At 45.1% G+C, this 23,531-nt stretch overlaps 1 protein-coding gene across 1 annotated transcript; it reads left to right on the forward strand.

The window, feature by feature from the left end:
• Nucleotides 1-23,531, forward strand: LOC135912610 (uncharacterized). The gene is made up of 6 exons (XM_065445105.2): nt 1-156; nt 13,470-13,634; nt 14,975-15,104; nt 17,856-18,001; nt 20,192-20,324; nt 23,207-23,531. The coding sequence occupies exons 2-6, from the start codon at nt 13,577-13,579 to the stop codon at nt 23,481-23,483; spliced, it is 744 nt and encodes a 247-aa protein (XP_065301177.2). The 5' UTR covers nt 1-156; nt 13,470-13,576; the 3' UTR covers nt 23,484-23,531.

A 23,531-nucleotide genomic window follows, 5' to 3' on the forward strand; every position in this document is an offset into this window, starting at 1 on the left:
CTCTACATCGGAGGGATTTTGCCGGGACACTCTCCCCCCGCCCTCTCTCTTCGACGATTCTGGGACAGCAATCAGAGCACATAAAAGAGGAATCGATCGCGCCTCATCGAAGCAAGATCCCACAGGTCCACGGAGGTGTTTGATCGACACTCGACGGTGAGTAGGACCATAGGACTTAATGCTTTAATGGCGAGCTGGACGACAGAGTGTGGACTCATGGTCAGGAAAGCTCTAATGGACAAATATGATTGAACAACACTGGAGGAGCGCTTACAGGGTTTACTACAGTATTATTAAAACCATTTGAGGTGATAGCACGCGCTCGTCCTGTGTTCCTACATGCTCTTTGTACACTCGCCAATTTTTCAGCCATACCTACACCGCATGTTGTCGCAGCATGCTTAAACAGTCAATTACTGAAATTATGTTTATGAAGCAACCGTATTGGAGACTATCGTGCAGGTTTTCACGTCCCTTGCCATCACGAAGCTTGATCTGCAAATTGTATCATTTTGATTCAAATCTTCTGTTTTTAATAATTTATTCAGTCGTACGTAGCACAAACCCACGGCATATCGTGACCAATCAGCGAACCTGAAATACCTTTCCATAGGAATTCATTTTGTACAACTAATTACGGATTTGGATGCATTTCTTCAGTTCGGAAATCTATTAATGGACTGGCTCACGGTCGTATATATACGACCGTGAGCCAGTTTTTTTTTTTTTTAGTTTGAATAGTTTTCTTACCTGCCTGGAGCATGTAGTGCAGTTCGGCTTCGTTGCTTGCGCAACAAATCGTAATGTCAAGGTTCGTAATGAAGAATACTCCCATACACTACACTCTTAGAAAAATTCACACCCTTTGGGGCGTATCTTGTCCCACAACAATAATCGTCATCTGTCTTGCCCGCGTTTCCTTTCTTTAACGCGGCGAGACCGGTACTTCCCAGTCACGAACGGCATGCGCGTTATCAGTGTGGCGCAGCATTCTCGACAGGAAAGTAGCGAACACCGAGTTTTCAGGAAAGGAAACGCAAGCAAGGCAGTTGACGATTATTGTTGTGGGACAAATATACACCCCAAAGGGTGCAACCGTTTTAAAAGTGTAAAACAAAATTACACCCTTTGGATCGTATCTTGCCACACAACAATAATCGTAATCTGCCTTGTCCACATTTCCTTTTCTTTAATGCTGCAAGCCCGGTACTTCCCAGTAGCGAACGGCATGCGCGTTATCAGCATGACATAGCATTCCCTACAGGAAAGTAGCGGGCGCGGCGTTTTCAAGAAAGGAAACGCAAGCATGGCAGATGACGATTGTTGTTGTGTGGCAAATGTAGACCCCAAAGGGTGTGACTTTGTGTAGGAGTGTAGTAATTACCTTTTTTTTATTTATTCACTTTAAGGCACACGTTTCAATTGCCGATTAAAAGACAAGCAGTAGTGAGGTCTGGTCTTCTCAGCTCAAATCCCATAATACAGCCGCCTTTGTGATATCCGCATCCAGAATCTGCAACTAATGTATTGCCGTTACAGATAAGATTACGCGAACTGCCTGACGCACGCATGCGCGTTCTCAGAAAATTGTTAGCTGACGCGAACATGTACTCTGTAGTGTATACTCTAAGGCTGGATATCTCGAAAGTGGTGCTGGACTTACGATTGAGGATTTTTCAATTGAAAATTGTGCTCTAGAAAAAATATTTAAATGTAACTATTGATTTTTAGTTAGCTATATGTTCTTTAGCATATCTAGCACAAGTAACGTCTGTCTCTTCCATAAATGCAGCTGAAACCTGAAAACGCCAAACAACGCGATCTGTCACGACAGATTTTTTTTTTTTTAATCTACCCGAACTAACTAAAGAAGAGACGGTGGTACTTATAAAACAGGAGCAAATTACATGATCACGCAGATTATAACTTGTTGTTATTTAAAGTTTACTTGCTGACAAGACGATTTGTCACCACTCTTATCTGGTGCCACAATGAATGGAATGAATGGAATGAAGTGTTCGCTTGCACTCTTTGCACTGTTGGGCAACAAGAGAGTGAGTGCAACGTTCCGAGAGTGGATGCAACAGCGCTGATATGATACCAACAGCGGCCGCCAGGATCGTCGGCATTGGAAATAAAGCTCTTAGCTTTATTTCAACGGGATTTGCAGACTGGAACCGGAACCTTGCATAACTCACGCCAGACAGTGCTCAAATTGCTGGCACAATCGGCGTATATTTGCCGAAGTACTACGCCTCCCACCAGTTTTCCGTCCCGCTCGTTTTCTACTGGGTAGCATGAGAAAACTTCAGGCCGTCGTAGTGACTTTGAAATCGGGAAAACGAAATCATAAGTGCAGTACCGTAACTGCCTCTCGCTTAGGAGGTCACCTCAACCGTACTTCACGGGGAAGGGGAAAGGGGAAAATAGTGGAGAGAAAGTAAGGAAGGAGGAAGTTGAGCGTAGTTTGGCGGCTACACACCCCGTCAAAGGTTTCGCGTGTCCACCTGTTTGACTTACACACAGCGAGGCACGGGAATACGTGGGGTGGTTGGCGAAGTTTATGCCTGTATTCGCATTATTTATTTATTTATTTATTTATTTATTTATTTATTTATTTATTATACAGTCCCACATTCGCTCGGAGAGCATTACAGTGGGGGGGGGAAGTAATACACATGTTAAACAGTTGTAATTATGGGTACATAAAAAAAAACACGGTGACGAATAATGCAGTGCAGGCAGCATAACTATGCCAAAACATAAAGGAGAAAAAAAAGAAATGGACTATATGTACATACATACACACATACATGGGCATACATGAACATATGAACACATCTACACTCAGAAATACATATAGTAGGCAAGGAAACGCGAAAAAAAAAGAAAAAACATCGAAACACGCGAAATGATCACATGTCAAGCAGTTCTTCGAAAAAGGCTGAATTTGATGTTTTAGAAACGGTATCCTGAGGCAGAGCATTCCATTCATTGATGGTTTTTGGAAAAAAAGAATACTTTAACAAGTTCGTTCTTGACTTCATTGGCCTTACTTTTAATGGGTGTTCACGGCGATGGGATGTGTAATGCGGGTTAAGCATGTATTTTGATTTATTAATGCCAGTATTGTTGTAAAATATCTTATGAAAAAATTTGAGACGCAAGCAGCGCCGGCGTTCGGCTAACGTCGTAAGCGCTAGGCGTGTTTTCATTTGTGTGACGCTACTACATCTGCGATAGCTCCCAGTGATAAAGCGTGCCGCTCGGTTTTGCACGCGCTATAAGATGTACTTAAGGTTGTCCTGATAAGGGTCCCATATCGTGCACGCGTATTCAAGAATAGGCCTTACGTATGTCGTGTATAATAAATTTTTGGTTGCCAGAGGACAGGGATGAAAATTTCGAGCCAAGAACATTAGTGTGTTATTCCCTTTCGCGGCAATCTCTGCAATGTGATCATGCCAAGTAAGATCTCTTGAGAAGTGAACGCCGAGGTACTTGGCCCCTGTTACGTTCGAAATGGTCGAATTATTTAGCCTGTAAGAATGGGAAACGTCAGTTTTTTTTTCTAGAAAAGCACACGTAGTTGCATTTTGATTCATTTAGGGCCATGCACCAAGTGGTACACCAGTTAGAAATTTTATTAAGGTCATCTTGAAGGATTTTGCTGTCATTTGGATTGTTTACCGCTCGATAAACAACGCAGTCATCTGCGTACAATCGTAGGTACGACTGGATGTTCTTCGCTATATCGTTAATAAAAATAAGAAATAATAACGGCCCCAGAACAGACCCCTGCGGTACTCCTGACGTGACCGGAACAGCTGATGAGCAACATCCATTTACCACTGTTATCTGTCTGCGGTTTACGAAGTAGTTAATTAACCAGTTCATTGGGTCAGCGGGAATTTTTAAGTGCTGAAGCTTGTGAATTATACAATCATGCCGTACCCGATCGAATGCTTTTTTGAAATCTAAAAACAAACAGTCAACGCTAGTACCTTGATCTAATGCAGTCGTTATGTCAAAAGAAAATTCCGTTAACTGTGTGTCACAAGAAAATCCGGCGCGAAAGCCATGTTGTTCTGTGTAAAAAAAGTTTTGCGAATTCAAATGCCTTAATAGGTTGCTGTATACGATGTGTTCCATAATTTTCGAAGCGCCGCATAGGAGGGAAATTGGGCGATATTGTTCTAAATTATTTTTTGGTCCTTTCTTATGAACAGGAACCACATGAGCAAACTTCCATTCGTCCGGCACGATTCCTTCAGATAATGACGTCATATATATTGTATGAAGAAGATTGCTAAGAGAACTAGCGCATTCTTTCAGCACGCGATTGGGTATGCCATCAGGACCTGTCGCTTTATTTGTGTCTAGGCTGGTAAGGATTTGAAAAATACCATGAATTGATAAAGTGATATCGGGCATTTCCTGAAGAACTGAGGCGCAGGACGGTAAAGGGATATTGCTCATCGGTGAATTAACGGAAAAGGCGGACCTGAAATAATCGTTGAAAGCAGTGGCTTTCAATTCATCATTTGTTATCGTGCCATTGTCAGACGTGATACATTGTATACCAATTTTCTCTTTCCTGTTTTTTTTTGGCAAGCTTCCATATAATATTGTGATTGTTTCGAATCTTTGCGTCTAATGTACTGAAGAAATGACGCTTCGCTTCACTAATTTTAGATTTACAAACTTGCTGGACAGAAAATAACTTTTCAGAAGTAACTGGCATCTTGCTTTTTCTGAGGTTCTGAAAAAGACGGCGTGTTTTTCTAAGGAGTTGACGGATTTCGGGGGTGATCCATGGTTTATCTTTCCGACGTTTGGCAGTTAGTAATTTTGATGGTATGTGCTCCGAAATTAGTGCAACTATTTTATCTTTCAGTACGCTCCAAGCAATGTTAACATCTTTTTCTGAGCAAACCTGTGAAAAAGCTGGAAGAAAATCAGTTAATTCGCTGTTCATTGCCTGGTAGTTTCCCTGATCATAAAAGTATATAAGTTTTGGAGTAAGCCGAGCTCTATTTTGGTGTGGATAAGAAACGCTGGTTAAAACGACAGCGTGGTCGCTGATACCGGGAACACAGACAGGTGGAGACACCAGATCAGTTTCATTTGTGAAAAGGAGATCGAGGGTGTTGGATGACAGAGCAGTAACTCTGGTTGGGGACTCGACGCACTGAGTCAGGTTGAAGCTATTTGTGAGGTCAAGCAATGCAGAATGCAACGATGAGTTTGATAAATTGGTCGGCAGACCGCCACCCCAGGACACGTCTGGTAGGTTGAAGTCACCCCCCAGTAGAACAACGTCACAAGAAACTGACGCCAGTGCTTCGGACAGGCTAGATATAGCTCTACTATCATTTCCAGGTGGCCTGTAGAACGAAGCTATTGTAATTGTCCTACCAGTTTGTGAAGCAACTTTACACAGGACAAGCTCACAGTCTATGTTGCAAAGATCGATCGGCCAGCTTTGCAAGTTATCTGAAACAAGTATAAATACGCCCCCTCCGTGTCTGTTCCTGTCCGAGAGATAAACCGTGTAGCCTGTTGGGAACACTTCAGCATTTGAAACTGTGTCATCCAGCCAAGATTCAGTGCCAATGATAATGTCCGGACAATGCAGCGAAATTACGAGCGCGAACTCGTCAGCTTTATTTTTTATGCTGCGACAGTTAATAATTATAAGCTGCAAACTTTGTTTGTCATGCGCAGAATGGTGAACTTCGTGGGTTTGCTATGATTTGCACTGTACTACCTCTTTTGCCTCGTTATCAAATATGTAGGTGCTGTTTCCAATATTCAAACGGTTATACCGAAGCTTAAAGGGGTGACTTTGCTTTTTGGCGAATGAAATTAGATGCTTTCTTTCTAAGCGAACCTGCGCGGAGTAGTCCTCACTCATAGCGTAAGTTGTTTCTTTAAGCTTCCGACCTTGAAGCAAGACCTTCTGTTTAGTTTTGTAGGACGAAAAAGCAACTAAAGTTGGTCGTGACTTTTGCGTGCTGTATCGCCCTATCCTGTGAGCGCGTTCAATATCACTGTGACTCATGCTCACACCAAGCAGATCCTTACACAAACAGATAACATTTTTTTCTGCCTCATCCCAGGTTTCTCTTTCGGTATCCGTAATGCCATAGAAAACAAGGTTGCATCGCCTAGATCGGTTTTCTAAGTCGTCGTTTTTTCCTGACAAAGTTTGAACTTGTTTTGTCAGAGATTCTACAGTCGACTGAAGGTTCGTGACAGCTTTCTGTGTGCCTCTGAAGGACTCAATCTCTTCTTCTACTTTGGATAGCTTTGTTGCCAAACAATCTAGTTTCTCCGTGAATTCGCATTGATTTGACTGAATAACTGAGACCTCCTTCAAAAGTTTTTGCTGGTTTTCTTGAATTACAGGAATGACATCAACAGCTTTCATGAGCTTCGCAACCTGAGCCTCTGTCAGAATTATTATTGTCATTATTTCGGTAACCTGGCGCAGTACCCTCTATAAGCATCGTTTGCATTAACTGCTGCGGGGCATAATCATTTACTCCTCTTTAGGTAATTTATGTTCGCCAGACACCATTTTTATGTTTCCCGTACAGACAGTATACCTCGGATCGGGACCGCCCAGAGTGGAACAGCAAGTCGGGTCGCCTTCGACACATGCCTAGTGAGCCCGAACCTCTAATGGGTCTGCTCAGAGTTCCGCGATCGAGAGTGCCGAAACCTACAAGGTGGCACATTAGGTTTTCTAGCTACCTAACCTGCAATTCCGACGTCTCGACAGAAGCTGTGGGCCGATGCAAACAACCGAATTTCTGCACCTGTGGAGAACCTGAACTTCTCCTCTTGTGTCTTGCCCAACAGTGCGTGGCGCCGGCTTCGCTAACATTATGCTCAATGCTGAGATAGGATACATACATACATACATACATACATACATACATACATACATACATACATACATACATACATACATACATACATACATACATACATACATACATACATACATACATACATACATACATACATACATACATACATACATACATACATACATACATATATACATACATACATACATACATACATACATACATACATACATACATACATACATACATACATACATACATACATACACACACACATACATACATACATACATACATACATACATACATACATACATACATACATACATACATACATACATACATACATACAAAGTGACTTGAGAGTCGTGACGCGAAGACCAGGGTTGTCCAGAACTGTTGCTGTTGCAAAATTCGTAGGACCACCCTAGCGCAAATTTCCCAGGTTTGAAACCGGACGAGGTGCCTTCTATACTTCAATATGTCAGATATGTAGTTTATAGCTGTCATGGCGACGTGGGACCGTTACCGGGGAGCTAACACCGCTAACACGGTGACTGTGACATCGTGAAAGCTACTGCAAAATCCCTATAACCGTTATGACTGTAACAACAAAAAAGAAAACAAAAAAGAGCGCCATGTCAGTGTTGTGCCTAGACAAAGATCTGTGAACGCTCTTACGCCCTTTACTTACGCGGCTCGAAAAGGCCTTGTTCGTCGTCTTTTTTGCGATAGCGTGAAGAACCGTAGAGAGGGCTTTACTTGTCGCCGAGGTCAAGAGCCACCTGAAGGCAGACATATCGCCTGCACGCTTGCTTTTTCTGTGCTTGCTCTCGAAAGAAGTTTCCATACTGCAGCGTATGCCAATGTCAATGTGCTGTCTCGCACAGGTAAGACACCTTAAACGCCATGAACTGAGTTATCTCACACGGAGAGGGGACTTTGTATTTGGCACGACCTTGCAGGCTGCGTGTCTACGCTGTGAGACAGATTAGAGCTTGCTCGCGACTCTCAAGCTTAAAGAAGCACTGGCACGATATTTCCTATTGTCCTTCTGTTGTTAGTTTCCTTAAGCGGTCGAATCCCGGCCACGGCGGCCGCATTTCGATGGGGGCGAAATGCGAAAACACCCGTGCACTTAAATTTGGGTGCACGTACAAAGTACCCCAGGTGGTCGAAATTTCCGGAGTCCCCCACTACGGCGTGCCTCACGATGAGAAAGTGGTTTCGGCATGTAAAATCCCATTATTTCACTTACTGTCTTTAAACACAGAACAAAATTTTCAAACTTCAGAAAAAAAATGTTTACCATTGAGCGTCATATCGTGCTACATCGTTTGATGTGATACTTTCGTTTCGGTACCCATGACATGGATGAGTCATGACGTCATAACACATTAGCTCGCTCCATTCTTTCGATTTCTGCGGTTGCAACACGCGCGCTACACTAGCTTATTTTTTTCTCTTTTATTTGATGCGAAAGCGTCAAATGGGTCACTGAGCGAAAAAGCCGGCGTCTGTCGTCTGTAGATGCCTAAATTCCCATTGGCTGCGACGCCGCGGCACGGGTGCGCCTCGACGGAGCTGAGCCAGCGCATGTGCGCTCTGCTTTATGACGTCATGCTACCCGGACCAAAGAAAGGGGTGACCTCAAAATCCCCATGGCTTACTCTCGAGCGTCTCCATTAGATTTTGTGGCTGTCGGATGAGGTAGCAAGACTTCACGGATGGAAGTGCGCCAGATTTGGGCCATATAGGAGGCGTTGGCAGAGCGGGCGAAGCTAGAGTTGCTGTATATGGCAACCGCAGGAAGCATATGGCTCTCTGCGGGAGCCGTATACAGTAACTCTAGGCGAACCTAACGCCCCTTAAACTTCGTAAAGTAGTGCCACGCTTTGAAGAATGCCGCCTCCTCTTCGCGCGCTCTGGCTGAGGCCAACGCCGCATCGCTATTGGCCTAATAGCATCACGTGTGCCCTCGCGCCATGCATCAGCGCCATTTTTGCTCGAGAAGCGTCTACGGAGTGGGGAGGAGCGCATGCTGGCGCCGTTGCTACGCTCGAGCAATGTAGGCGGCGCCACGGTCGAGGAGGGAGCGTGAAAGAGAGGAGAAACGAGGAGTGAAGTTGAAGGGGGAGAGTGTCGCTACTTTACGAAGTTTAAGGGGTTTTAGGCGAAGCGGAACACCAGCGCCCCAGGTGTTCGCTCTCGGAAGCCTGTGTTATCGGCGCGTTGCTTGTCCGCGCAAGCTCTCACCTGCGTTCTAACTGCGCCTCGGTAAGGTCCAATCAAAAATTTGTAGGACGCTTAAGCTTTGCCTAGAGTGGAACGCGATGGCATTGAAAGATCCCTGACTGCTTCTCACGCTTCCCAGCAAGTGCAGCAGATGTAGCCGTAATGTTTACCGGGAAACGATCGCGGCGAACGCTATGCACGAAGGCGGGCTTTCTGGTCGAAACGTACCATTTTTCTTATTTAAAGGATGCCACATTGTATATCTTTTGTTGTCAGCCGCATGATGTCTTCGATTTATTTGTGACCAAACTTCGAGAAGTGTTAGACATAACGGGTGCGGGTGTGCGCGCATCTTCTTTATTATCCTTTTTTTTTTCATGCTTGTTGTATGGTTGGCCAAGCTAACCCTTGTGTGCAAGCTTTAGAAAGGGATGTCGTAATTTATGAATGCGTGACATTCCGTATACAATGACTTTCATAGCGTTGCAAGAAAATGAATATATGTCTACTCTATAAAGTACGTTGGGCCTGTGTGTACGCGAGAGAGGTTTCTTTGCTCTCAATCAACATACGGCGTTGTGTTTTCTTGTACTTTGGCAAAATATTTTTTTGCTGGCTACAAATATTGCAGACAGGGTCGCAACTATAAAAAGAGAATGTCGATCACATCAACCTTCCCATTAATCTTCTTGGTCTACTTTCTTGTCACCAACAAATATGGCGATGCTTCTTTCTTCTCAGTCCTTGAAGTCGCGAACGGTGTTACAGTCAATTTTAATAAATAGAAATAACTTTGATAATTTTAAAGCTCTCTTTATATAAGGACGCCATTTATACAAAGCAGTATTACAAATTTGAAAATAAATGGGAGCCAACGGGAAACAACAAAGAAGATGTCTATTTATCTACCGAAAAAGTTTAGCTATGCAATAAGAGGAAGACGACGCGTATTGGGGAGCCAGAGGCGGGCTCCACCTATTGACAGGTAAAAAAAATACCACGAAATGACACCGAGCTGGTCAGACCACCGGATTCTGACGCAAGAAATGGGCTATCGTCGGAGGAGAAGTCATATATATGTTGAATGTTTCACCCGCAATCGAACCAAATACCTAACGGTTGCATGCTTGAATGTCCTGTATTACTGCATCCGTCGTAAAATAACAATAACGTATCAGTAAAGTATCATCACTACAGTAGCACTGCGCGCATATCGGAAAGAAACAACAAAGCTCTACCGCGGTACCTGCTGAAGTCATAGGTCACACGCATGAATCGTAAGAAAGGGCTATTCCCGCTAAATTGATAATGTTGTCATTAGAATGATAACCGGGCCTGCGCAATGTAAAGTTTGATTCTTCACCCCAAGATTTTTGTTTTAAAATTTAAAAACATAACATGTACCTTCGAAGACCTGTATCGAGTTTTATTCCGATAAAGCCCAGCGCGCTTATATTTTTTTTATTTATATGCCCTAAAGGCCCCGCAGAGCGTTACATAGAAGGCGGGGGGGAGGGGGGGATAGCAAAGAATAATAATTTGGTCAGTAATAAGTCACGCAATTCTTCGATGGTATACTTCATGAAACGCCCCATCACAGCGTTCAAAAAACGAATGCTGCGATGGCGAAACTTTTACAATAAAGTTATGGTAGGAAAAGATCACTGGGTACCGAAAATCAACAAAATGTAATTACATTTCTTGGGTTCCATAATGGGTTAAATTTGATCACCTTATTTTCTTTAAGGGCCCCCTCCAGGCTGCAACACTTTTTTCAACGAAGTAAAAAAGTTTATATAACCGTTCGAAATTACTCACATGAACATTTGAGCCCAATATCATTTGTGTATTCGTAACAAAGAGCTTACAGTTTTGTTCAAAGAACCTCCTTCACTTTCCTAGAATCTCCGAAACATCTGGGGTATTGGCCTCGAGCTCCACCACTGGAAAAGCTGGCGCCACCGTGGGCGTGACGTGCTAGGAGGGATCACGTGGACATAGCGGCCGCGTCGGCTGCTTCGGGAGCGCCGAAGCGAGCTGAAAACGAGTTTGAATTCCCTCGTACGCTGCGGTCCTGATTTAATGGCGAAATTTTCCCGCATCGAGTGTCTCCTTTACAACGCTTGAAAACACTATAATAGGTAGTGGCTGCCTTTGAAGGCGCGCAACATGGTAGGCTACTGCTCGGTGCCGCAGGGCCGGACGCACGTAACGGAGGCCGGTGTCAGCCTTATTCACACGTAGCCGCAGGACAAGAAGCTGCGTGAAGCTTGGCTCGCGAAACATAAAACCGGCAAACAGTCATCGGCTACAACTCGGGTATGCAGCAAGCACAGACGCAAGGAAGATTTCTGCTACGGCGCCCGGTCTGCGATGTTCTGAAAACGTGCACTGAGACGCTCACCGGAGTCTGCTGCACGACTAATATCATGGCGGTTTGGTCTATTAACTTGTCGATGATATACATACAGGCAAGTTCAGTGGAGTGGAAAGGCGGTAAGCGGTAAGAAGCACATTTAAAAAAAAAGCATGGCATAGGGTCATGTTTGTGTTATGAATTAATGCACTGGATTACAAAAAAGGAGCAGCGGGAAATTGCACGCTGAGAACACCGATAAACATACAGTGCGACGCAACTCGAGAAATAATATTGAAAGGTCAAAGAATTTAAAAGAAAAAAAAAGATTGAATCGTCGCGACGGCACATCACAGTCCCCGTAGGCATCGAAGTCTCTACAATGAAATTATTTTTGAACAGCTCTGATAGCGCCCACGCAACAATGGTCGCTTGTATACCGTCAATGCTCATATTCTGCGGCCTAAAGCTCATGGCACGGAGCGAAAACGCGCAGGCGGAGAAAGCGAAACAGTGCGCGGACAAGCATGCAGACGCGCAGTCGGTCGCTGCGAATCTGCGCGATCGCTACATTGCAGCTTCGTTCTATTACGCTCCATTTAGTTATAGAAACACTATAAGAACATATTTCACATAATGTGCTCTCAGCGTTTACCTACCTTTCACGCAAGAACCCGGTTCGGGAGACTCTATCGCGGCGACCGCGCGCAGTGGCGTTCACTGTACGTATTCGGTAAAGAGATAGCGTCTGTAAACGATTGTGTGGTTTCAGTTTGCCCAAGATTATTATTTAGACAGTAGGACACTTCTGTCGTTTCGAAAGTACTTACAGAACTGTCCGGGAGAGCTCGCGCGTGGTGTTTTCAGTGAGCGCTGACAGCAAAACCTATAAGGAGCGCGCCGCATGATCCCTCATACTACGCCAGCGAGGCGCTTCCGATAGATGGCGACTCCGTAACTCCTCGCCGCCAATATGTTCCTACGCATTAGCGAATACGCTTGGTACTGGCCAGGCTCCTTTAAAGGTCACGACTAACCAGTGTGTCTTTCAGAACTGACCCCGGAAAAGTATCGTAAAAATGACTATTAGCATCCCTCTTGAAGAATCGGTGGTTACCAAGCTATTTGTTTGTTTTTGTTTTGTTTGTTTGTTTGTTTGTTTTTGTTTTGTTTGCGTTTAATCGAGTAGCGTGACCCCTTCTGTAGTGCCCCTCCATATTGACATCATGCTGATAGCAAAGCTCAACGTAGTGCCGGGCGGAACGTGTTGGGCATTGTATCCCGGTGGGTGCGGGCTCACGGTGACGCAGCTTTGAGCACAGGACGATTGGGGGAAACTGCAAAGACGCCTGTGTGGTCAGATTTAGTGGCCCGGCAAGCAAACCCGGCCGGTCAAAACCAATCGGGGAGGGCCCCGTTACGCCGTGCACCGTTTTCATATCGTGGTTTTTGGGCACGCAAAACCTTGGAATTTAATTTTGTTTTTAATACAAGGTACGTGATCGGAAATATTCTTGAGGAGACGGCCTTTAATTGGCAGAACTCTCCCGTGCCTTTCCTAGAAAGCTTAGACAAACCATTTGAGGCGAGCATATATAAACGCAGTAGGAACTGTCGCACCCTTAAAGATGTAGAATTGTCCCATGGCCAATAATGCATGAATAGACTACATGAGTGGCTAATAGACAGATGCATTACCAACAAGCCCACATTGCAACCCTCACCTTTAAGAAGCAAGTTCGAATCGTTGACGGGAACAAATGAAACTTTATTTTCTGGCCAATTCTTGTAGAAAGTAAATTTTAAGATAGCTGCAGCAGTCGAGAAGAAAACTTGCCCAAAGCAAAGTTCATAGTTACGCGCGCGTATAGGAAAGTTTCATCTTGCATCGAAAGTTGCATGATTGCGTGCTTTCACTGTGTCGGAGATGATCTAGAAGGCAGCGAGTTGTCTCCACGCGGCGAACCTGACTTGAGCGTGCTTCCTTATGCGTTGCTCAGGGTCAACGCTGACGGAGCGAGCAAGCCGAGGCGACAGACCACTACCCTCGTCCACGAAACAAAGGAGCCCTTCGCTTCCTCTACGGAACCGGCGCATACCGAGCGGGATGTCTGCAAGCCAGTCTCTTCGCCGTCTGGCGGTGACATTGATGACGTGTGCTTTCGGTAAATTTGTAATCCATCTCAACTTGCACGAGCAGCGTTTCCGTGTAGTGTTTTCGCCAAAAGAAATGCGTTACCTATACGGTATGCATCGCGTCAGGCGTATTAACTACGTTCGACAAATATTGTTACTGTGTGTGCGCGCGCATGTAAATGCGTATCTGTATGCTGCTGTTTGTTTCCTTCGTTGGGAGCGTCGCCTTGTGCTGTAACGTTAAATCCAGAAGTACTTATGATTGTCCCTCCTCCGTCACATTTCGAATAAACTAGTTGAAGGCTAGTCCACGCAGGCACTCGTCTCTCTCTCTCTCTCTCTCTCTCTCTCTCTCTCTCTCTCTCTCTCTATCTATCTATCTATCTATCTATCTATCTATCTATCTATCTATCTATCTATCTATCTATCTATCTATCTATCTATCTCGCTCTCTTTCTTTCTCTTTCTCTCTCTTGCGGTATGTTTTTGTGCTTTTCATTTTTACGCCATTTTTCTGGATCACTCTCGATCTTTCATTGCTCTAAACGAAGAACTGCTGAACTGAGATCATATCATGTGGCACTAAATGCATGGTCACAATTAGACAATATGAATAGGATTAAGGGAAGAGTAGTAGTTTAAAGCATGCAAAAAAAACGCAAAAACACTTAGGCATATATTGTCAGATTATCAGAGACCGCTGACTGTGTCAGATATACGCGGTAAGCTTTTCTTTAAACATCAATATCATCCCTTAATTCGCGAATATCCGAGTGGTCAGAGAGGAAAGCTAAGGAAAGAGATTGCTGCTAACTGCCACATCGGGGGCCATGACGCAGTCCTGCTCTAGAGCTCTATGACAGTATCTAAATGATATATGCTTCTGTCAGCTTATCTAAAATACGTTTAGGCAGTTGGTTGCGAATAGGTAAGGAGTGAAACATTGGAAGTCAGGGTAACTATGGGTGCTTCGTGCCATTAAAACAGCTACTTCAGCAAACAGCGCTAAAACGGGACAGGAAAGCGGCACACTACACAGCGCCTGCGTCGAATGCCCCTTTTCTGTGTCCAGTTCTTGTGCCGTTTGCCGAAGTACGCGTCCGTACCAACAAGGCCTGCAGAGCCCCCCGAGGCGTCCCCCGAGTTGCGAAGCAGCGAATGGGAGAGGGAAGCGATCACAAACTCCGGGCCCTGCACCCCGCTCTGAAACGCGAGGAAAACAGTTTTCTTCCCTGTCCTGACAACTGGGGAAGTGCAGGAATAATTATAGAAGCATCGCGGCGTGGTTATGTGTCAGCTCTTTGTTCTGCCCTAAGTGGCCAAGGAGCCTTCTTAGTAAGCTAAGCACGATCACTTCTTCTTGCGGCAGCTCTCTGCCACGCTGAGGAGAACCCGGACTGCAGCATACAACGGCTCCGAGCATGCGGCTCAAGCTTCGTCGTTTTCGGCAACACTACGACAATTGCAGAAACGCCCCAAGAACTCCGGGAGGCCTGCCGGTGAGATTCATTCATTCATTCATTCATTCATTCATTCATTCATTCATTCATTCATTCATTCATTCATTCATTGATTGATTGATTGATTGATTGATTGATTGATTGATTGATTGATTGATTGATTGATTGATTGATTGTGTTCGGGGATATCTTGTTTGGCTTGATTAAATGCCCACCGCGATCCCTAACTGACCCGATCAGCATTTCGCCAAGAAATGCACTCGAGAACTACACTGCGTGAAACACGATGTCAAGTCCGCGTCGCCTGATTTTGATGTTCAACCAGCACTGGAGGCGATATACCGCAAAGCGGTCAATCGAAAATACTGCCTCTGGGTAGGCTCGTCGGGCGTATAGCTTCTGCATTAAAAATCGATTCTAGAATCCGGTAGCCCAACTTCTTTAGCATTTATCCCTGGAGAAACACAGGGAACGTGACCACTGCAGAACTGTCAGCGAAAAAATATTAACCCCTTCAGGCTCTGTGTGTACAATTGCGCACGCCTAGGCAGGGTTCACCAAAAGGAAAAACGCTGATGAATCATGAAAATGATGTATAAAATGTGTCGCAAACAACTTCGAACACTTCTTATTGGAGTCACGTTGCAAGTTTGAATATGCATAAATTATTTCATTAAAATGTGTTCCTTGCTCTCGGCATCAGTTCCTCATCGTGTAGTGGGATCACTTCTTACATTTGTCTTCACGATGTTTTACATCCAGCCTATATATTTCAAGTGGTTGGATGGGAGCTTTCCAAGTTTTCTAGACATGAAATAGATGGCGTTCTCATATCTGACGCTCCAGCAGAGAGTTCTGGAATGGAGTCCACATCCTGTAAACACGAGAATGCTCACAAAAGAAATGAAAATTCCTAATTCGGTCGGCAGCAATACATTTTTCACGATTCTGACGATGAAAAAAAAAAAGACTGATGAAACTAAGTTTTCAATGGACAGAAATAATTGGCACCTAGGAGAGGATATTGAAAATTAAATTGAAGATTTAAAGAATAAAAAGGGACTAAGAAGGTCGGGAGACGAGATAGAGAGAGAAAGAGAGGTTCTCTCTTCTGTGCTTGCCTGCACTCTTAGAATGCTTATTACTTCAGGCGAATGCGATATCCTAAATGAAATGATACGCACCGGACATATAACGCTTAGCACGCCCACGCAAGACACATAAGGCATACAATATTAGAATAACTCATTGAGACCAGTGCCGCTCAGAAAAATTTAGGACACCTTCGTAGAGTGCCACACACAGGCGACTGAGGGAAACATTGGAGAGTTCTAGTGTGCCCGGTATTCCGGTATATGGAAGGGCGTCTGCGTAATGGCGGATTACTGGACTCTGGTAGCGACATATCATGTCGCTTCGTCTAACCGCGATGCATTATAGAAACGTTTCCGTGTCCCATGAGTGTTCTTGTCGAAAACACATTTAAAACGCAACCTGTTCGCGGTTATGCCACTGCTCCCCCCCCCCTATAATTTACAGCAGCATGAAAATAGAATACACTTCATTACTAAAATATTAGCGCTGTATTCGTCTGGTTGAACTCTGCGACGCCGGCTGGTGCCACCAATCCGAGCGCTCATCAGAAAAAAATTAGAAGGGAAAAATGTGTGCGATAACACGAAGTGCCTTGCTATTCGAAAATCGAGCTGGTTGCCTAAGGACAAAAGCCTACCGGTGCAAATATTCGCAACTAGGTGAGGCATGTGTATGCTGCGTCAAATATCCGGAGACCACTGAGCACATCCTGATGGAATGCGAAGGGATTCGCCCAGTGAGACCCCTATATAACGCACACCTTCCAGAAGCGCTTGGATTTAAAGTGGAGGAAAGCATCAACCGGCCAGCAGTCGATAAGCAAGAGACCTTTAGATAAGCAAAAGACCTTTAGGGTATTGGTGGGAAAAAAAAGCAGGGAAGAGACTGATACGACCGCGGATCCGTTACAGGCATAGGCAGCGCTACAAGGTAGACAGAGAAGTTTTGAGTAAGATAAAAAAGTATTAAAGAGATGTATACAGAAATGCTAGAATTAAAAGCATGTATAGCATACCTGCTCAACTCAAGCGGTCAAGTTCACTCTTTGCCACCAACCCCTTTCAAAGGGGATGGCAACATATCATCATCATCAACATCACGTTTACGCCTCCACTAACACTAGGGTCTGTTCGATTCGCCTGCACCACTGTGAACCAGTTCACGGCGGTTCACGAGAAGTTCAGAAACTGTGCAGCTCGATTCCGGAGGTGCAGGATCAGCGAAACAATCGAAACGAATGCAAAGGTGCAGACGCGGTGTAGGCGTTATGCTATGTCAGACTAATGTGCGCGGAGAGCGTACGTTTGAGAGGTCCTGAACTGCAGGTATGGTCGGTTTCTGGGGCGTAAATACACGCCACAGTTGCGTAGACACATCACACGTGCGTAAGCGTGCTTTTTACGGTGCTCGCGCCCGTGTGCTGCGTCGTCTGCTGCGTCGTCTGCTGCACCTGTATGCCTGCACTGAGTCGGCACCGACAGTGGAGCAGGTGCAGCAAAATCACGAACCAGCCCTGCACCTTTCCTGCGCCTTTTGAAACGAACGTCGCGGTTCTGCCGGCGCCGTTGCTGCACCGCTGAAACGAATGGCAGGGTGCAACACCTCGCGAACTGGTTCGAGTGGTGCAGGCGAATCGAACGTACCCTGGACATGCCCACTAACTGCAGTGCAAAACGAACGTAACGCCCGTTTCAGGGTGTGGACCTCCGAGATCGAGTGTTCGCTGAAGTACATCGACGACTGCCTGGAAGGTACGACCCGTGGAACGTGCCTGGTGGTCATCAAGGCTGCGGAGGAAGACTTCGAGGCCATCTGCACCGAGGGATCCGACATGGAGAAACGTGAGGAGGCGCGCAGCGCATACGTAACAATAGAGAGTTTTAGTTTAGGGGACGCAAGAGACTTGCGTACGCAAGAACTAGGGGCGACAGCACTACGCATGCGCAGAACCGTCTGCGCATGCGCAGTACCGTGGCCGCTAGATCTTGCGTACGCAAGCCACTTGCGTCCCCTAAACTAAAACTCTCTAATGCTTGCGTTGGATTTGCGACTTCGTCCCCAAAAGCAAAGGGGACGTGGTCGTCACGTGTTTTTTTCCCCTTTGCTGTTGTCGCGATTAAACGAAATCCTTATTGCCACGCATTGCGCGGACAATGTCATTTCGATTCCACGAGTCTCCATGTCCAGCAATTTTGGACATTTTCCCTTCAAAAATGTATCGACCTTCACCGCAAGTCACTAGCGTAATTCAATGGGTAACATTCTAGAAGATATACACATATTCGAAAGGAATTGCTGGGTTTCAACAAGTTTCAATTGTGTAGAGGGTAATTCCTTCTAACAAACGAATTTACGGCACTTCGTCCCAACTTGACTGCTGCTTTATAGCAGTGTGTTGACCAGAACCAAAACACGGCTATATAACGCAGCACTAAGTAAGCACCGATTAAGTGTCCTAAACGCGGATCTTATTAGTAGGATCGAAGTACCCTCTCGACGTTGCTAATGAAAGCTTCTTGAAACTAGGTAGATGTACTGAAGTATAACTTTTTTAAAGCTCCTCGTTGAATTACGCAGGTGTATTGCGGTGAAATTCAACAGATTTTCGAAAGGCTCATGTCCAAAATCCCTGGATGGTTGATTCCCTTTGAGCTTGGTTTGGTTTGCCTTTTATGATGGCGCACATTTGAAGCATCATCTTACTTTCTCTTCCTCCTCCTCGAGTCACATATGGGCAGCCATACAAGCCATACAGCCATACAGCAAATTGCTGGGCCTGTTGTACAATTTCGTATCAGCAACAACAAAAATTTGCTACGAGAAAGTGGTGAAAGAAAAGTTCCGTAATAGTAGTATAGTATAGCTTAGTGGAAATATGAAGGGTGAATTGAAAGAATGGCCGCAGCTATAGTAACGGTCTGGCTTTATTCAGCGGACATTTGAATGAATAACATTAGGGCAGAAATGCGCATGCGAACAGTTTACAAACCAATAAATCATAAGCAAGCTAGCACGCCAGCTTAAAACAAAGCTGTCCACTAGGTGGGAACTCCGATTTCCCTCTTCAAGTGCATGTGAAACATGTGAAACGCAGAAATGCTCGCATTTCGTTGACAACCGCTAAACTAATAATAGCCGAGAAAGCTAATAATAGTAAGAAAGCTAACTAATATTAATAAAAAAAGCTGAATTATACCTACTGCAAGAAGAAAAATTCACACTTAGGACCAAGTATATTTTAAATGCAGAAAACCGGCAAGCTTAAAAAATACCAGAAGCACCAAGTTTACAAATTTGTAACTCTGCGATAAGACAGATATTGCACTTCTGTAAACTACATATGTGAGGATCATGCGCTGGCAGGTGTTCATTCATTCATGTTGCCCCTAAAGGCCCTTACGGGGAGGGTATTACTTAAGTTTGCAGTTTACGTGAGATTGTTGCAGTGTTTACGAGAGCTTCGCAAAAGTCCTACTCAGAGATTTGTGGCATATTTCACAATACATAATGCATTGTTTTACGAGCACCAGTTGTTCCAACGGGGCAACACAGGCGAATGTTTTCACAAATTTATTTGACGGTGTTCACGGAATGCCAACATATTGCGTTTTGTTTGTTTATTTATTTATTTATTTCATCATCATCATCATCATCAGCCTGGTTACGCCCACTGCAGGGCAAAGGCCTCTCCCATACTTCTATACAACTACCCCGGTCATGTACTAATTGTGGCCATGCCGTCCCTGCAAACTTCTTAATCTCATCCGCCCACCTAACTTTCTGCCGCCCCCTGCTACGCTTCCCTTCCCTTGGAATCCATTCCGTAACTCTTGATGACCATCGGTTGTCTTCCCTCCTCATTACGTGCCCTGCCCATGCCCATCTCTTTTTCTTGATTTCAACTAAGATGTCATTAACTCGCGTTTGTTCCCTCACCCAATCTGCTCTTTTCTTATCCCTTAACGTTACACCTATCATTTACCCTGTTGTAATCCGTTAACCTGTTGAATGGATCGTCCTTTTGCCTGCAGAGTACCACCTCAGTGCTCCGTGCGGCAACTCGGTCGGCACGAAGCTCAACGGCTGCGTCCGCGGCATGTACCACAATCTGCAGAAAGCCGTGGAGAAGGCAGCTAGCAACCAGGCCGTTCACCACGCCTGCTGGTACGTGGTCGCTTCGCGCACGAAGCCTGCCAGACTTGCCGCCCACCGCAGGGTCGGTCGCTCGCGTTTAGCTGCGGCTGTCGTGAACGACGCGACAGCTCAACATGTCAGCCTTATGCGCGGCAGTTGCACAGCGTTATTCATTCACGAAATCCGATGGGTTGCACGAGACCAACGATTGCGGACACCACGGCCTATACCTGAGTCTGCGCGGCCTCATGGCCATAGCCTCCTTTTTTATTATAAATATTAATGAGTTCAGCGTAAAGCTTAATTCGCCCAGCATTTAGCGGGCAGCAGCCAGATACCTCTTCAAAGGTCATCCTAAAACAGGACGTATAGGTATGCCAATGGAGCATGGTTATGAAGGGTCCCAAACAAAGCCAGCTGCTGTTATATGAAGTAAATTAGTGCGCAGGCGGAGGAATCACTGAAGTTCGATTATATATTTTTTTTTCTTTTCCTTTGTACGTAACGTTCTTACCATAGTACCGCACACGCGTCCACTATCTCTTTTCTTGTTTGTGTGTTTTTTGCCATATTTATTTTAGTTTGTTTCCTTACCAAGTAAGCTGAAAAGTGTGTGGGTACTGTTCCAAGCTTCCTGATCGAATTTTGGCCAGTTCTGTTCACTGGAAATACAACTCGACCACTCGAGCTGCGTCGAGTGGATTAAGGTGGTTAATTTCGGTGCAACTCAACACAACTCAAATACAGACACTCATATCTACAATGTGAAAACCCCTTCCTACTCCTAAAGGGCATCAGTTTGTAAAGAGAATGAAGTGCTTATCGTTTTGAGAGATAATGGCATGCGCAGTTCATCCGCTTGTAGTCGGCGCTCGATGGGAGTGTTCAAACTTTCCAGTCTAATCGGATACGAAAGTTTGAAAAAATATTGACTTCGAACGTAGAGTCGAGCAGTTTTTTTAAATCGAAATCAGAGAAAGCACACACTACTTCAGTGTGAACATAGTGACGTTCGCTTAAGAGTATAGATAACGTAGATAACGTTCGCAACGCCATAGCCGCTAAGCCAGCATGGCGGGTGTGCGCAAGATTGATGAAGATTATCCTCGGGAATATGAGCACCGGTAGGCGCAATTATGCAAATAGGTGAACTTGTTGTTGCGTGATTTGTAAGCAACTTCATTATCTATAAGGAAAAATAGAAGGTGCCGTTTGAATATTATAACGCCTGCGCTCACTCTGCGTTACTTTCACTCGCCTGTTTTCATTTCCTTTACTTGTGATAAATTGAGTATAAACAACAAAACAGAAGATGTATTACTGCCAAATAGTTTTTTACGGTGCTTTAATTCGAGGAAAGCATTCTTCGTGCTCACATTAGTATGTTTTAAACCAAGCCACGTTGGTGACAAACCTAGCGCACACCCGTACCGACACTTCCGCATAGTGGCACAGCACGCGTTAGGAGACTGGCAATGGCGCGCCATGTTTCTCTCTATACTTCTTCCACTTCACTTTATTCGACATTTTCTCTCTGCGTATACAGATGAGACAGAAAGAAATAAAACGCTAGGAAAAGAACAAAAAACTACTGAGTAGCAGTCTGTCTAGTTGCTCGTCCCAAAATCAGGCCGCGCGTGAAGCAACCATAAAACGTGCCGTACAAGAATTACCCCTTAACTGCACATCAGTTTACAGATTGAATACGATAAAATGTTAATGCAAACACAGAACACAACTAAGCAGTACTAAGTACCGATTTATCCATAGCAATAGCGTACTGGTATAAATATTATGTAACACGCAACACAAATTCTAATTCTATTTCTTTATTGACCTTGCCCATGCAAAGTCACACCTGGGCTGCCATTTAGGACATTGTCAAATTTAACCATAATGTCTGATTCTGTAACGGCGGCATTTTGAGCGAATTAGAAAAGCCCTAGCAAGCCTCTGGACCAATCAGAGCTGGCCTGATGGCGAATTCAACAATATAGCAAAATTTGAACTTATTCAGATTTTGCACCACAGCACACAACTACAGCATAACTGAGTTTGCGAGAAAAAAAAATAAACAAACAGTAATGAAATCTTGCTTTACTTTCTCGAACTCTAGGCAGCATATGCAGATAATGACATCGCATCTACGTTATTATCTTGCAATAATTATTTTTAAAAACACATTGCAAGAAATCTAACGATTTATGTGAAACGTAATGCAAATTATTGGTGATAATGGTGAAGGGGAAAGATGGCGATGATAATGACGACCTACAATCCTGCCCATTTCAGGTCGATTTCCTCGCTAAAGCTCTTTAATTTCTATCCGACTCTATTCTCTTTAGCTACTCAGAGTTTCTCAGCAGTGCTTCTTCCTTAGACTCGCATGATCATTTCCTTAAGTCACTCGGTTCTCGGTCGATGTGCCATAGCGGGTATACGAACCACTCTTGGAGGCAAACAAACAAGCAAACATTTCCAAGAGAGAGAGAGAAAGAGAAATAACTTTATTGAGCCGAGCTCGAGATCTTCTTAGACGCCGTCGATGGAAGTGGTTCCCTCTTCAGGGGACCCATATGCTTCCCTAGCCGCCTTGCCCTTGGAGATCAGGACGAGCTGGTCTTCCGGGGCGGGGCTGGTTAGCAAGGTCTCGCATCGCTCGGTAAGGGTGGATGAGGGATGGGGTAGGGTAATGGGGCAGGTAAGAGGTGAAGGGATTGCCTTGATGAAATCGCATACTCCAATGACGGGTTGGAGCGTGCCTAACCGAGTCTTGCAGAAATTACATTCCTTCTCGTACCTTCCCGGCTACATCTTGTTTTGAAGGTAAGGGTGCGGGAAGGATCCTGCCTGTATCTGCCTGTATATCGCTTGCTGTTCTCTGCTACAACCAACATTTCCGACGCGCGCAGTTACTTCGGAGAGCTGCTCGAGTGCGTCGACTCCTCGTTGGACAGCTGCGACAACGCGGACGCACCGAAGCAGTTCATCATGGGACGGCTCGAGCACATCTTCGGGGAGTCGCTCAGCCTGGTGTGCGGCACCCACACGCGGGGCTCGGCCAGCTGCGCAGCCCTGCCGGTCCTGCCCGAGCTCGAACCGGGCGCGCCCGAACCAGTGAGCAACCTGGTCGAGTACGGCATACTCATCATGCGGCTCTTCAGTCGACGCGACAACGCCAACCAGTAGGGAACTGCAATAAAAAAGAACTGTTCATCCGGATTCACCGGGGTTCGT

This window comes from Dermacentor albipictus, chromosome 7, assembly GCF_038994185.2.
Source record: "Dermacentor albipictus isolate Rhodes 1998 colony chromosome 7, USDA_Dalb.pri_finalv2, whole genome shotgun sequence".
Lineage (NCBI taxonomy): Eukaryota > Metazoa > Arthropoda > Arachnida > Ixodida > Ixodidae > Dermacentor > Dermacentor albipictus.

Excerpts from the sequence above, each read along its gene's own strand:
- LOC135912610 (XM_065445105.2), top strand. The coding sequence starts at position 13,577 with ATGTCTGCAAGCCAGTCTCTTCGCCGTCTGGCGGTGACATTGATGACG. Across the intron at positions 15,105-17,855 it reads GAACTCCGGGAGGCCTGCCG|GGTGTGGACCTCCGAGATCG; the intron begins GTGAGATTCATT and ends CGCCCGTTTCAG. Across the intron at positions 18,002-20,191 it reads GGGATCCGACATGGAGAAAC|AGTACCACCTCAGTGCTCCG; the intron begins GTGAGGAGGCGC and ends TTTTGCCTGCAG.